We start from the raw sequence: 15,723 nt of genomic DNA on the forward strand, positions 1-15,723 counted from the left end.
TGTGGATCGAAGCAAGACAGATTAATTTTTTCTCTAATTTTTTTTTTATGCTTGCCTATATTTAATTATCACTGAATTACTTATTTATTGAGAATTTTACGAGAATTTATGTATACTAATATTTATTGAATTTGAGTTTGTGAAAGTACTTTAATAGAAGGGTCTTTGTGTTTTTATTTTGCATTTTGTATTTTTGAGCCGTTTTTTTAAATTTCATTTCATATTTATTATAAGAGAATTCACCTTATGCTTGAAAATGAAAAGGAAGATTATGTAAATATACTATTTGGACAATTATTTTATGGATATATTGTTAATGGTATTGGGCAATTTTTTTTATTTTTTGGGGGCTTTTGGGGAAATTTCAGTTTTTTTTTAATCAATGTCTCTCATTATTTCATAAAAAACAACATGCCGAAAATATAATGCTCTACTAAGTAGTTTGGTGTAAGGGCAGGTAAATGAGTTGTTAGAATTGAATTTAGTTGAATTAAAATAAACTAAATTATTGTCAATATTGCTTTTAAAATAATTTTAAATATCAATGGTACTTTATTTGGAAAGTCGCTTTTAAACTTATATGTAATTGTTTTTAAAATAAAGATGCACATTTAGTTATTTTGGATAATTAACTACAGATATTCATATTTCATCGTTTCTAATTAACTTCAACATTACATATTTGAAGATGTTTTGAAATGAATAAACATATAAATTTTTATGCATTGCAATCTTGAATTGGATAGTAATTAAACTAGTAAAAATGAGATAAAGTCGAATTAAAATGAACTAAACCATGTGTCATTATACAAATCACTCAACTCTTACCACATTTTGTGTGAAGCATTTAGATAATTTTGTTGGTGAATAAAGATATAATCCTAAAATATCTCATAAATTTTTAAATATTTTTTCTTTTGTTTATTATAAATATTACTCCTTCTGTCTCAAAAAGGATGATCTAGTTTAACTTGAAACGGAGTTTAAGAAAAGAAGCAAAAAATTTAACCTTGTGGTTCTAAATTAAAGTTATGTTAAATTTTTACCAAAATTTCCTTTAATATTGTGGTCTTAAACATGTTATGTGAAAAGTTGAAATTAAAGTGTTGCTTAAAAAAAATAATCATTCTTTTTTAAATAAATTAAAAAGACTAAAGAAAAATAAAATTATTCTTTTTGAGACGGGGAGAATATTTAATTTTAAAAATATTATATTATTCTTAACTTAATAAATACCAAGCTATCTAAAGGTGAATATATAATTTCATTAGATTAAGTTTGAATTAAATTATATGAATTGAATTAGATTTTTGTATAAATGAAAACTACTATTATTATAAACTTAATAGTTGAGGTCAAGTGATGCAACGAATATATTGTAATAATATCAGAAAATGTATACCATAGTCGAGCTAATCTTTTATTTGTTTTTCTTCATTTTTCTTTTGTTATAGTGAATATAGAGAAAAAAATAGAATAATTTCAATTTGATTTTTTGGTTTGGCCAATTATAAAAGATCAGGTGAATTACAATTAATTAAAATGGATCGAACCTGCATAATGTGCAATTATGTAGTCATAACGTATTTGAAGTTTATGAACGGTGACAAGTTTATATTTATTTACAGTAAAAAAAAATAATATATTACCTTTAAATTTGCGCTCATCTCGAATTTAAATATATAAAATTTAATATTTTATGATTTTAAATTATATATACTCATATTTATATACTAGGATGGATTGTGATGCAGCGATACAACTGTTTCACCCTTAACTACAAATTTGAGTTTGAGAATATGAAAATACGATCGAAAGTGCTATCCTCGAATGAGTCGGGGAAAAAAAAAATTAGATAACTATAAAAAACTTGAATTCAAAATAAATCGAGGGCATTTCTGGTAACTTGAGTAACTGTCCATTATTCTTCTTCTTCAATCTTCACAGTTCTTCCCCAAATTTTGAAACTTTACAAAACTTGCAGAATTCTCCCCCAGATTCATTTTCTTCGAGGTGGAGTGTTGAACACTAATGTCATTGTTCTGGATTCTGTATCGTCGCTAAGCTGAATTGAAGCCATGGTATTTTTTTGAATTTCATCAAATTTTTGCCCCCCAATTTGAAATTATTTTGCATTTTTATCAATCTTGTTGCTTCAAATGAGTTATTTGGAAGTTGAATGTGTGAATGTAATAAAATGTTTTGAGTTATTTGCTGCTTTAATCGCATATTAATCAGTTAATTGTATTTGATTATGTTGTTTAACTTTATTTATCTTTTTGTTGATTTGTAGTCCACGAAAAAGATATTAATTACGAGAGATGATTGGGAGAAGAGGCTCAATGATGTAAAGATTAGAAAAGAAGATACAGATAGATTGGTAATGAATTTTCTAGTTACAGAGGGTTATGCAAAAGCTGCAGAGAAGTTCAAAATGGAATCAGGAACGAAACGTATCCTTAGGTCGAAAAATGATCATGTTATGTTTTATACAAATGTGTATGTTATTGGTTATGTAGTTTTAACATTTGTTTATCCTTATATGTCAATAGCTGAGATTGATCTCGCTAGCATCGAGGACCGGATGGCTGTAAATAAGGCTGTGCAGTCTGGTAATGTGGAGGATGCAATCGAGATGGTTAATGATTTGAATCCCGAGGTATGCCTGCTGATTATCATGTACATTTGGCTAGAATGATATCTCACAGTATAAACACATCGTCTAGCTAGTGGTATAATTCGAGTCTCTTGTGGTTTGCGTGTTTTTCTTTTTGGGTTCTTATAATATATGATGATCCACCCTTTATGTTAAACGTGGTTCCTTTATGTGTGTGTCTGAGAGATAGATAGGTGATCCGTTAGCTGTATGTGTTAAGAGTGACATTCCAAAAGAATGATAGCAAACAGCGAAGTCATTAGAACAGAAGATGATGAGGAACTATTTACAGTGCACAGCTGCGGAGAGCACTTCTTTTTTGTGAGTCAGTAAAAGAAAACGATTACTGGAACAATTTTCAACTCACATCAACTTCTTGATGCCAATGAAGACAAATATTCATTTCTGTTTTCTGTTCCACTCTTAACTGTTTGCTCATCAATGAATAGAAGAGGCAAAAATGTAGGGACTCATTAGTCTTGTTCTACTTTGTAACCTGACATTCCATTCGGTTAAATGAAGTTGTGAATGTGATCCAACACTTATCATATACAGTTCCTTTTTGTAATCTTTCCCTTCTTGTTTCCCTGGACACGTGTTGTGTCTTCTTGCATGCACTTTGACTGATCCACCTAGATTCAAATCATGCATCAACGATTTTGTTTATCCCTTTGGGGACAACAGTCTTCATAGTTCCTATAATTTATATTCCCTTTTCCTTTGGGTTTTTCCTTGTTATCTTATGTTGCTGTCCAGAAGTTAAATAAATGTCGGTGTTGCTCACTTCCCAGTGGAACTGTTAAATCCTTAGAGAAGTATATAGTCTTTACTGCTAGACATTCCACCAGTTTGTGCAAATGGTAAACGGAATCTCTTAATTATTCTTCTCACAGAGGATGTGTTAATCATCTTCTGAACTTTTTTTGTTTGTTTCTAACTGATGGTAACAATAGCTTCGCCCTTGTTATTTTGACTTCAAAGAAAATCTTTCCTATATGAGCTTGAACTCTGCCTGAAGTCTCCATAATCTCCAAGCTCAAATATTAGTCACAGAATTTTATGCTGGGATATGGATCTTAAGAGTTCTGATCATGAAACTGCTCGAGCAAGCGTTAATGAACATATAACTGAGGGGAAGATAAATTGCATTTATTTGAAATGACCACAGAGTATAGAGAAGCTCTTTAATATAAGCAGATAGTATGAAATAGATAGCTCTGTCCCTTGAGCGGGTTGGTATTATGTAAGAGAATCCTTCATCTGGAAGGTTTATGGTTCCAATGCAACTTTTTTAATTTGCAGTTAAAACCTAAAGAATGCAAACAAACACTAAGGAATTGCATCTTTCCTTAGTATGCTAGATAAAAATTTGAGCAATTAAAGCATTTGAATTCACTCAGTCACTCTTTGAATCCTGTTAGTTTTACTTCAGTAAACATATGTTTGAAGTTTGCTTTATTGTTGTGCTATCCTTTTCTTTTTTCTTTTTGCTTTCTACGTCATCTCTAGCTTGTGCCTCTTCTCAACAAATGAAATATTTTTTGGATAGGGCTGAAGGAATACAAAATTGACGATTAGAAGATCCTGATGCGAACTGTCCAAAATTATTGTCTTACCTTTGAATATTTGAACCTTGCCTTTAGAGAAGTGTATGCAAACTTCTGTTTTGGTTAATGACATGGAAATCAATTTATAATTGTTGTCTTTGATTAGAATTAGACCATACAGACCAAGATCTAGTTTCTTACTTGGGATGAATCTTCTAACCTGAGCTATTATGCATTGCAATGGGTTCCAGGCCCCTATTATCTTTTCTTTTTTCTATTTTTCCCTAAAATAACAGGAGATCATCTAATGTTGTTTCTATGTAGCCAATATCAATTTCCCCAGTAGCTGATATCAGATCAGGGACGTGATGTTCCTGAAGAATCCAAACGATGTTGAATTTTCTTTTTTTTGGTTCATTGTTCTGTTATTTTGTGGACACATATGCCTTGCCTTTTGTCTCTAGTATCTTTTCTCTTGTCATCTCGTGAGATTAACACCCTAAAAGATCTTGATACTAAGAAGGTTATCACAAACGAGTGCTGATTTTTAGGTTGTTTGAGTTGATTGTATCCTAAGTTTACCTTCATGAATGCAGATATTAAAAACGAATCCCCAACTCTTTTTCCATCTCCAACAGCAAAGGCTGATAGAATTGATAAGGAATGAAAAGTTTGAAGAAGCTTTGGAGTTTGCTCAAGAGGAACTGGCTCCAAGGGGAGAAGAAAATGTAAGTATTCATCTTTAATTACTATGTTCGAGATTTCTGTTAGTTTGTTTTTTGGAATGCAACATACATCTTCACTCGATCTATATTATCCAAGGAGAAAAGCAAGTCTTTGCTTTAACTCTCAGTTTAATTTCATATATCATCTGCATTTCAAATCTCGTCTGGCTGAACTTCATAGTTCCTCGACATTAAAACCTATTGACTGGGGGAATGTCTCCATATTTTTTCTGTTGACTAATTATAGTAATAACTTTACAGGAAAGCTTCTTAGAAGATTTGGAGAAGACTGTTGCATTGCTAGCTTTCGAAGAAGTATCTGAATGCCCAGTTAGAGAGCTTGTAGATGTATCCCAACGCTTAAAGACCGCAAGTGAGGTAAATGCGGCAATTCTTACCAGCCAAAGTCATGAAAAAGGTTAGTCCCATTTTCATTAAAAACAAAATACTTCATCACTCCTGATAATGGTCGGGAGAGACAACATTTATTTAATAATGTTCACTGCATTTGATTCGTGTTTTGATTATGCAACAGATCCGAAGCTTTCAAGCCTATTGAAGATGTTGATATGGGTACAGGACCAGCTTGATGAAAAAGTTTATTACCCTCGCATAACCAATCTGTCGACTGCATCACTTGAAAATCCTGCTGTCTAAAATACAATCCAAGTTCCCTTCACTTCACGGTTGCATGCATCCTCCCTGAATATAGGTAAGGCAAGAAGACCTTATACTCTTTTCTTTTAACCACTCGTTGCTGGTTGATTCATTTTCATTGATCTATGGTTTCTTAGGCATACGTTAGATTTGGCAGTAGGATGTGCAGTTAATTACTCAACAGACCTAGTTTGTATTTTCCTTTTTAAAGGTAATTGATGATTAATGAAAAACTACATAATTCAATGAGGAAAGACTCTTTGCCAAATTTGGGCATTTTCATCAAATGGGCTCATGTGACTGCTTTGTTACTCAAGTCCAATAAAGAGGGGCTCACTGTTGTAATGAAAAGTAAATGGCCCAATTAGATTATTTGATTCTTCACCGGATTTTCGGTACTTGTTTGGGGACCTGACTCCCATTTTTGAAGTTTAGTATTCCTAATCGACTCAAAAACTATGGTTAAGAATAAAATGATACTTAGTTCCTCGAAAGCATATAATTGGGTTTATAAAAGTTGAGGTGCAAGTCATCAACAACAGCATTTTCAATATACATCTCATAAGTGAAGTACGAAGAAGGTATGACCTCATTCCCTACGAAGATGAATAGATTATTTTTGATAGATCGTTGGCTCAGATAAACATCTAAAAGCATTTTGAGAAAAGAGAATACAGAAATATTGAGAAAATACTAGTGAAGAAAAAGTTGTTGGTTCTTGATAATAGCAAAGTGTAATAGTATATAATATGTAAAGCACCGAATTTATGCTGGGCTCGACAACTGCAGTGTTGCTAGATTCGCACATGATATAATTTGCACCCTTTAATAGTGCTACTATACATAATTATATATTATCTGATTAATTTATTGCTACTTAAAAAGAGTATCTTATTTGGATTTGCTCCCTTTACCTTTTGTGTTATCTTAACTTTTTCAGAGTGGGATGCACACCAAAATTCATAGCGGGGGGAATTCCCAGACCTAAAATAAATATATATTTTCTTGTGGGGTTAATTACGCTAGTAAAAAAATAAAATCTCGTTAACATAATTACTTCTTCATGAGGTCTTAGATTTAAAACTCAGTGGAGATAAAAAAAAAATAGAAGGTGGTACGTTTTATTTGTTCGAGTTTTGATGAATAAAATTACATGATACTTGTTATTAATAGGAAGAAGTGACAGGTATTCCATAAAATTAATTGAAGTGTGCGAAATCTGTTATGAACACCACAATCATTAAAAAGTAGTACTCCTATTGAATAATATTAGTACTTGATATGAAAAACTAGCATGCCATGATCATCTCTTAGTTATCCGATCCTACTAATAATTTAATACAATTTTTTCATAGGTCATGTGTATTGATTCTTATATTAGGATAGATATCTTATACCACACTCTCTTTAATTGCAATCTTCTTACGTGAATGCAGAATGTATAGTGTATTGGATTGTCTTTTATATATATATAGAGAATATTAGTTTTTTAAATATTTGACGGAAGGTAAGTGTAATTTTTGAATGGATTTAAAGGAGCAAAATTGCCAAGAAATATAACTAAATGATAACTTTATAATATCTACCCCATATATGAAATATTTGTCATTTTCTTGCACTATTTACGCCATCGTCTGGTTGTTATCTTGTTGAAACAAATATGATAAGATTTTGTTGCCCAGTCTATCATATATGGCCCAAGAAAGAGTTCTAACGAAAGACAAAATTAGCAGGCTACATGTGAAAACCATTGGATGTTGTTTCTCAACGTTGATGGATGATTACATTATGAATTATTTCATGGGAGATATAATTATATGTAAAATAATTGGAAGTTTTCAAATATATGTTTGATTATGTGAATTTTATTTATATTTCTAAATGTTTGAACAAAATACCTAATAGTTTAGCTGAATTTTTTATTTTTTTGGCTGAAAGAAATCTTGAGAGATGTTTTTTCCAAGTCGGGTTGTAAATTCGTTAATGTATGTAATATTGTTAAGGAGTTTCACATCGATAGAAGGATGGAGAATTGGTCTCCTTATATGAATTTGAACAAATCTCCTCTCGTGAACAATCTTTTGGGGTTGAGTTAGGCTCATGTGTCTCTTCATATGGACTTGGATAAATCTCTCTGTATGAGCTAGTTTTTGGAGTTGAGCTAGTCTTGTCCATCTCAATTTGTTGTTCACCAATGTTGATCCCCATTTATAAGTGTTCACACTCCAGTTGAGGTCCTTATGCATCAGTAAAGGAATGGAAATCAAAATTGTTCCACGTCAGTAGAAAAATGAAAAATTGATCACCTTATATAAATGTTTGATACGATCCTTTTTACTCATATAAACTAGCCGTCTTACTCATATAAATGCTTGTGCCAAGTAATAAAAAAAGGCAATCAGAACGAACTAAAATTTTCGATACATTCTATTAAAAACATTAGATTACAAAAATTGGAAGTTACCTTAACGATACTAACAAACAATTTTTCATAATAATCTCCGTCTTATCAATTAAAATCTCACATACATGAAAAACATATATTTCTTCCTAATTTGCACACAAAAGTATAAACTAAGTTAGGAAATTTCTCATCACTTATCAATTTTAAAACATCGAGTGCAAGTAAGTATTTTCAAATCAAACTTATGGGTTCTCTTCCCTTTCCATCCCCCTCTCGAGCATCGCCACGTTCACCGGAAAATTCCACTTCAAGGTACTCTATTTTTGCATCATTCTGTTCAACTATTGTGACAAATGATGCCACTGTTACAAATTGGATAGCATGTTATGATCCTTCTAACAATAATTGGAGTTATGTAACTTCCATCCCCGATTTACCCGAAAATCACGTACTCAAGGACTTCGCGATGGTCTCAGTCTTGAATTCACTTTATATTATTGGTGGTCGCCTCTGTAAAAAAGAGAAAACTCAAAATGCTCAATATGGAATCGACGAATTTTTCGATAGAGATATTGATGTAATGTCATTGGTGTTACGTTACGATGTTGATTCTAATCAATGGTCAAAATGTGCACCACTTAACGTACCACGTTACAATTTTGCCTATGTTGTTGAGAAAAATAAAATTTATGTAGCTGGAGGTCAATCAATGTTGGGTAGTGCTAGGGGTACTTCATCAAGTGAAGTTTATGATACTTTAATTGATGATGGTCAATGGATTTTATTGACAAATATGAATAGGTCAAGGTGCAAATGTGTTGGCGTGACGTGGCAAGGGAAAATCCATGTGGTTGGTGGATTTGTACAGGGTGGAGGGTTTTCGCAATATGTTGACCGTTGTTCAGCTGAGCTGTATGACATGTCAGCGGGACAATGGGACCTCGTGGCGGGGATGTGGCAGTTGGATGTGCCAGCTAATCAAATTGTTGAGGTGGAGGGTAGGTTATTTAGCTCTGGGGATTGTCTTAATGTATGGAAAGGTCATATTGAGGTCTATGATGGGAAACTTAATATATGGTACATGGTTGAAGGTTCACAAAAGAATATTTTCCCCTTTGAAGAAAATGGACAACTTATTCATCGACTATACTTAACAATGGCCCTAATTGGGACACATTTGTATTTCTTGGCAGGTTATCAGACAGTCGATGATCCATCAAAAACAATATCAATGATATATTCATTCGACACGTCAGCAAAGGGAGGTGCATGGAAGAGCTTTGAACCAATCCATCAGGAAGGAGAAAGAGAGCTATGTAGTCATTGTTGTGTTGTCCAACTCTATTAGCTAATTAGGGTGAGAGATCTTTCTTAAGCAAGAAAACAAAAATATCGCACCATTTCGATAATGTACAATTTTAACTTTTACCAAATTTTGCGTATAGCGAAAGCTTAATGCATCAGACTGTTTTGTTCTTTTAAGTAATCATCATAACTTGGATTTCAAGAAAACATAGAAGTAAAAGTGTGTGGGGAAATCCCTTTTTCCTTCATTAGAGGAAACAACCAAAAACATTAGGGTTTGCTTAATAAGAAAAGAATTAAGCAAACATGATTTGATCATGTCTTTCTAGCTAGGCCCCTTGCTAGTATAATTGGTCTTTAAGCTTTATATGACATATATTTTATGTTAGCAAATAAATTAAATGATGATGATGTTGGACAAATGTCCCTACTTAGGTCTATGAAAAAATAGGTTGTTTTGTTGACAATTGATTTTTCTACAAAATATTTTGTATTTTCCCTAGCTAGTTATTACTAGTATAGAATCTATATTTTAAATTTTCTTTTTGGGGATTTGCCTAAGTAGTAGTACTAGATTAAAAGATTTGGTGAGACTTATTAGTGTGTTAAACTATGATTAATTTCTTTTCGGCTTGTCTGCAATCATTTCACTAGTCTTCGAGATACAATGATGTCTTTTTTTTATTTCTGTTTATTGTTCTGTATTTATATTAAAGGCTGACTAAATATATATTTGAATCAGAGAGATTCACGAAAATAAAATATTTATATTCAGAAAATTCAAACTGGACTTCTGAATCAGAATAAAAGAGTATTTATCACTCTACCACGATCTTTGTTGCTAAGATAGAATGATGTTTGTTTTACATAGCACCAAGTGCCTACTTTCATGGATCTTGCCTAAGCTAGAAGAGAGATTCTAATGGAACGAGTCATTCGAGTCATCTAGAGCATTTACTCATAAATTTTTTTCTTCTTTCTCTTTCGAGCTGAACTCTTAAAACTTGTTTAATTATAATATTTCGTAATTCAATTTGAAGTTGAATTGTAGAATTGTCAAAAACATATATATATATATATATATATATTGTCACTTCATTTTTTAAAAAAAATTTATTCAAATTTCACAACGACCCCGTCACAAAGTATATAACTTCCTTTTTATTTCTCTTGACAACCTATAACATAAATAATCTGTAAATAAGTTTCGAGAAATCTCACATTTAATTATTGTAATAACAATTTCTTTGGTACCAAAAATTATGTGAATATGTTTCATAGTAAAATTGAAATTGAGGAAATGAAGTTAATACTCTATTATTACTCCTCCGTCTCAAATTAAATAATATATCTTAGTAAGAACAAACTGTTTGTGTCCCTTTAAAAATTAAAAACACAAATTAATATTCTTTCTCTTTAATTATTTGTCCACTTTTAAATTAATATATCTATTAAGAAATAATAATTGACATAATGAGTTTACCATTTTACTCCTATTAACTATGAAATGAATATTTTAAAGCTTAAGATATTCAAGAAGCTTTAAAAAAATTTCAAAGTAACTAATTGAACGTATAATAGGTAAAAAAAGATGTTCTTTCTTAATTTGTAGAAATGAACTAGTAATTCAGGACAACTAAAAAAAGGAATAATTTTATAGAATGACAAACTAATAAAATAAAATAAATATAGCAGCTACCGTTTGATTTATTTGTGTTCCATAGCAAACTGTTTGTCAATCCCTCTCTCCCTCATTTTCTCGCTCATCACTCTCCCTTTCTCGCTCGCTTTCTGTCGCTCGACTCTCTCGCTTTATACAATTTGTGTAACTTGTGTTTCTAATTGTTTAAAGCGAGAGAAAATTATATATACACATATAAATACATATATTTTTATCCTATACATTTATAATTATACAATAAAAGTACTCCCCTGCCCAAGTCTCTTTTGTTTTTCTCTCTTTTTCGTTTTATACAAATTCAAATTGTTTTTTAATTTCTCTCTTTTTCGTTTTATACAATTGGATTTAATTGTATATTCACTGCCCAAGTCTCTTTTGCCTTTCTCTCTTTTTCATTTTATACAAATTCAAATTGTATATAATCGTTCTATACAGTTATAATTATGCACTTCATTTTATACAATTCTCTGCCTAAGTCTCTTTCCTTTCTCGTTTTATACACTTCGTTTTATACAATTCGCTCAATTATATATTTACAACGAATTATACATATATATATATTTCCTCTAAAGCACAATTATGCAAACTTTGTTATAGCATATAAATATAAATTTTTATAATTGCTATAGGTAAAGATTACCCTAAAAATGTACAAACAATTAAGGATAAAAAGAGTGTGCATGTGTTTATTAATTTCTTAATTTGGACATACTTCTATTAATGTAACATTTATTTTCAGACAGAGAAGTAATAAGGAAAATCCTTTTTTAGAATGGGCCAGAATAATATTTTGTCTTTTTAAATATTTTTATGATTTTAACTTTTTAATAATTTATAGTAATTAAAAAATATTTTGAAAATTAGTATATTTTAAAATTTAAAAATATCATGAATTTTTTAAATTTCTAATTAAATTAATACTAAATTTTCTGAACATTTAGTATTAACCGAGTAATAAATTTCACTAATATTAAGAGGATGCATGATTGATCCGACATACATATGGGGCTAGACTAGAAGGATCAAAAGGAGATTCAAACAGTGACTAACTTTATTACTTTAATAAATATTATAGCATCCAAAGAGTTGCAATCTTGACTGAAAAAAAGCAACAAAAATAAAATCTAATTTTATTAAAAGAATATAAAAGACTGAGAAATTTGAGTTGGCCAATCCAAATGACCAATTGCCAGGATACCAAGGGACAAATTTGTCCCTAATGTTTGACATGTCAATAAAAAATTCTTTTTAAAATCATGTCTCATAAAAAATAAAAAAAATTAAAAATTTCGAGATAGGAATAATGCATTGGCAGACTATTAATTACTTCTACTTTAGATCATATGTGTTCAGATTATAAAAAATTCTGAAATGTTGTATATGATTTCTTAATTGTAAATAAACTTAATAATTAAAATGAGTTATTAGCAAGGTTCATAATTATTATAATTTACTTGATAAGCTTTTTACGTTGTGTTTTTGAGATGAAGAATTCAAATTTCATTAGTGACAGAGTATTTTTAGAATTTATAAACGTTATTCCCGATTCTCTCTTCTGTTTCTCCAAACTTCAATTGGCAACGATATTTTTGGATTGTTTTTCAAAAGAACATTTCTCCAACAATCATAAATATAGTATTAGTTTCTTAATCTATTTACTTTTTTTTGTAGACACTAAAACGAGTAGATGTATAAATGCAAGGATCGAGTTTTACTCTATATCTTTTTTTTCTTTTACTTATTTATTATTTTAAAGTAATTTTTTTTAAAATCATTTTTCACATATCAAGAAAAACAACTTTTTTTCATGTGTACTCTTAACATTAATAATTATTTCATGAATCATTTTTCATATTATAGCAATAACACTCCTATTAGTAAAAATAACTAGATAACATAACTATATTAGGTATTATTTTTCTTTATATATATTACTCTATCCGTTTAAAAATGAATGATTCTTTCCTTTTTTAGTCTGTTCAAATATTATTTTTTTGGTATATTTTAATTTTGATTTTTCACGTGGCATATTTAAGGCCACAAGATAATTTTGTACATTTAATCTAAATTTAATTTAAAAGCACAAGATTCAAAAATATTCGTTATATATTTATACTCTGTTCAAATTAAATCAAATCATTTTTTTTTGTAAAGAAAGAGTAATAAATTTAAATATGACGAATAAAAATGAACGGTGAAGTAAAAGTAATTTGGTCATGAGGAGCATATGCATGCATGTTTGACCACATCCTAATCAGTAAAAGCGCACGTAAAACTTTATTTTGTCTACTGCCATACGCCATCTCACGTGTGTTCTTACCGCATGCGCTATCCATTTTATTTCCACTCATTTACCCTCCTATTTTACTACTGTTAAATAAACAAATCGTAGTTTGAAAATATTTTAAATTTTATAATTTAAATATATAATATAAAACATTTTATAATTTTTAATATATAATGTAAAAAATTTAAAATTATTTTTTATAATATTAAACAAATTAATAATAAAATTAAAAAGGAAAAAATGACAAATTATACAGGTGTCTTCGATCATATTTTTAAAATATCAGTGTCATTCAAGAACTAAAGTATATATATATACCTTAGATTGGTTATTATAGAATAAATTATCCTGCGATAGTTATTATGGAATAACTTATCTCTCAATGTATACATAGGCGGAGTCAGCCTTGTGTCATTGAATTCAATCGATCCCTTTAAACAAAAATAGTAAAATTTTATCTATAAATTATTTATTTTTATCTTTCACGCTAAACGAGTAAATCGCAACGTCCATTTTGTTGGTGGAAACATGAACAGTCCGACAATTTTAAGAGCCCCTACGATTTGATACAAAGAATATTTTTACTTTGACTAATTTGCCCTTCTTCCTATTTTTCAGTATGGCACACAATGTACACTTAATTCCACGTCGGCATGATGACCTGGAGCTACTTTGCTGACGTGTATGATTCAAAACTTATCAGGGGACCACAGAGATGATTACGTAAAAAAAATATAAGCCAAAGTTAACGCATTGTATCGTACCATGTCTAATCATCTCTTATATATATTATTTCGTCTTGTTCATATTTAGATATCTTTATCTCACATATTTAAATTAACATTTTAATCTCGTTTTTCTTATTTTATCTGTCAAATATGATAACCACTCTCACCTCCATTTTGATATCTTCATTTTTAATATTATTATTATTGTCAATATATTCTAAAGAAGGACGTCATATTATTATTTTTTATTATAATTGTGAAACAACTTTTTCAGTGATATTGATTTCACTTAATTAAGAGCTGGTCCCCTTGATCTAACATTTCACTCTCCAACTTTTTTTGAGTCTATTGATGTGAGTTAACAAAAAAGAAATTTAACTTTTTGTGCACATCTCTCTGTGTAACAACTTTGGATAAGAGGCTTAGAAAAATGAAAAAAAAAAAAAAGGATTAGTGAAAATGATATCTAGCACTTAGATATGTCCAACATTGAAATAGAAATGAAAAAAATCAATCATACATAAAACCAAATATTTTTGAAAATTCACAAAGTATGAAATTTAGAAATTTGTCTTGGCTATATATTATTATTAATGAGGTCAAAGAGACAAGTCATCTTCTTGTAGTGGAAAATTCAAAAGGGGAGTAAAGGAGAAAGCTTTTGTTTTTTTTTAACAATAATGGACCACTAACATGTCTTCTTGATATATGAGATTTTGTGATTAAAATATGTGATTGTGGTGTTTAGATTAACTTGTTCATATTTTAAAATTTTAATTTTATATCGACTATAATAATTGACAGTGTATAAAAATATATTTTAATTATAGTCATTTAAAATATCTTCGAAGAGAGATTTGTTATTTTAAAATAAGAGAAGATTATCTTTTATCAAAAATCAACAATGGATATTAGCTAAACTCTTGATATACATGTAGTACTATAGTCTATACATAAACAACCTCTATTTTGTATTTGTCATATTGGAATACTACTACATCTTCATTATACATAAAAAAATAATAATTAAGAATGAACTTATAATTTATGATTTAATAATACATTTTTTTAAAATAAAACTGTATAAAATTTGTTCTAGTCACATAAATAGATTTCTCTTGTTCTACTACCTTTTCATCTACAATTATTGAGTCTAGCCATACCCTAAAAAAGGAAAAAAAAATAAAAATTAGGCTGCATATACAACCAACTTTTTAAATACTTAATAATTTTTTATTTTTTATTTGAAAAGTATCATCAAGTTGCTAGAGGAATAGTGAGATTTTTTGACATAAAAGAAGGACAAGACAAGTGGCTATTCCAAGTTAGACAGAAGCACAAGAGTTATTGGGCTGGGCCCAAATGTTATATATTAGAGCAGCCAGGGCCCATCTTACTATTAGTGCATGCTCATGTAATTTGCATCCACCAATAAAGTGAAACTTCAAACTTATTTTTATTTCAATGGGCCTGATATTTGTATGTTGTACTCTACTTTTCCGTTAATTGTACTGACTGATTCAGAATTTTCACTATGTGTAATCGTGATAGGAACAATACAGAAGTATTAAGCTAGAAGCATTTGCTAGAACGATATATTTTTCAGATAAATAAATAGAATTGAGGTTATAGTTAAAGCCGCTAACAGAAAAACATGTTTGGACTTGAAACTCCTAAATCACTTAAAAACCAATCTCTAGTTTTGTGATTAGGAGATACAATTCATACATATA

At 29.7% G+C, this 15,723-nt stretch overlaps 2 protein-coding genes across 6 annotated transcripts; both read left to right on the plus strand.

Annotated features, from left to right (window-relative positions):
- The first annotated feature begins 1,789 nt into the window (after nucleotides 1-1,789).
- LOC101262771 (protein GID8 homolog) lies at nucleotides 1,790-7,467 on the plus strand. Of its 5 annotated transcripts, none has more exons than XM_069294489.1 (7): nucleotides 1,790-1,901; nucleotides 1,985-2,081; nucleotides 2,294-2,453; nucleotides 2,553-2,659; nucleotides 4,800-4,931; nucleotides 5,190-5,346; nucleotides 5,464-5,872. In XM_069294489.1, exons 2-7 carry the CDS (start codon nucleotides 2,079-2,081, stop codon nucleotides 5,583-5,585), a joined length of 681 nt encoding a protein of 226 aa, XP_069150590.1. In that variant the 5' UTR covers nucleotides 1,790-1,901; nucleotides 1,985-2,078; the 3' UTR covers nucleotides 5,586-5,872. The 5 variants fall into 5 exon arrangements, 3 of the variants coding, with proteins under 3 accessions (XP_069150590.1, XP_010316719.1, XP_004232831.1); XR_740030.4 differs by lacking the exon at nucleotides 1,790-1,901 and adding an exon at nucleotides 7,319-7,467 and having other exon boundaries at nucleotides 1,909-2,081; nucleotides 5,464-5,640; XR_740029.4 differs by lacking the exon at nucleotides 1,790-1,901 and having other exon boundaries at nucleotides 1,909-2,081; nucleotides 5,464-5,640; nucleotides 5,723-5,872.
- A 766-nt stretch (nucleotides 7,468-8,233) lies between these two features.
- On the plus strand, nucleotides 8,234-9,337 carry LOC101244157 (F-box/kelch-repeat protein At1g16250-like). Its single transcript, XM_004233776.3, has one exon. The coding sequence runs from the start codon at nucleotides 8,234-8,236 to the stop codon at nucleotides 9,335-9,337; it is 1,104 nt and encodes a 367-aa protein (XP_004233824.1).
- The last annotated feature ends 6,386 nt before the right edge of the window (nucleotides 9,338-15,723 follow it).

This window comes from Solanum lycopersicum, chromosome 2 (genome assembly GCF_036512215.1).
Source record: "Solanum lycopersicum chromosome 2, SLM_r2.1".
Taxonomy (NCBI): domain Eukaryota; kingdom Viridiplantae; phylum Streptophyta; class Magnoliopsida; order Solanales; family Solanaceae; genus Solanum; species Solanum lycopersicum.

Excerpts from the sequence above, each read along its gene's own strand:
- LOC101262771 (XM_069294489.1), top strand. Across the intron at positions 4,932-5,189 it reads CTCCAAGGGGAGAAGAAAAT|GAAAGCTTCTTAGAAGATTT; the intron begins GTAAGTATTCAT and ends ATAACTTTACAG. Across the intron at positions 5,347-5,463 it reads CAGCCAAAGTCATGAAAAAG|ATCCGAAGCTTTCAAGCCTA; the intron begins GTTAGTCCCATT and ends ATTATGCAACAG.
- LOC101244157 (XM_004233776.3), top strand. The coding sequence starts at position 8,234 with ATGGGTTCTCTTCCCTTTCCATCCCCCTCTCGAGCATCGCCACGTTCA.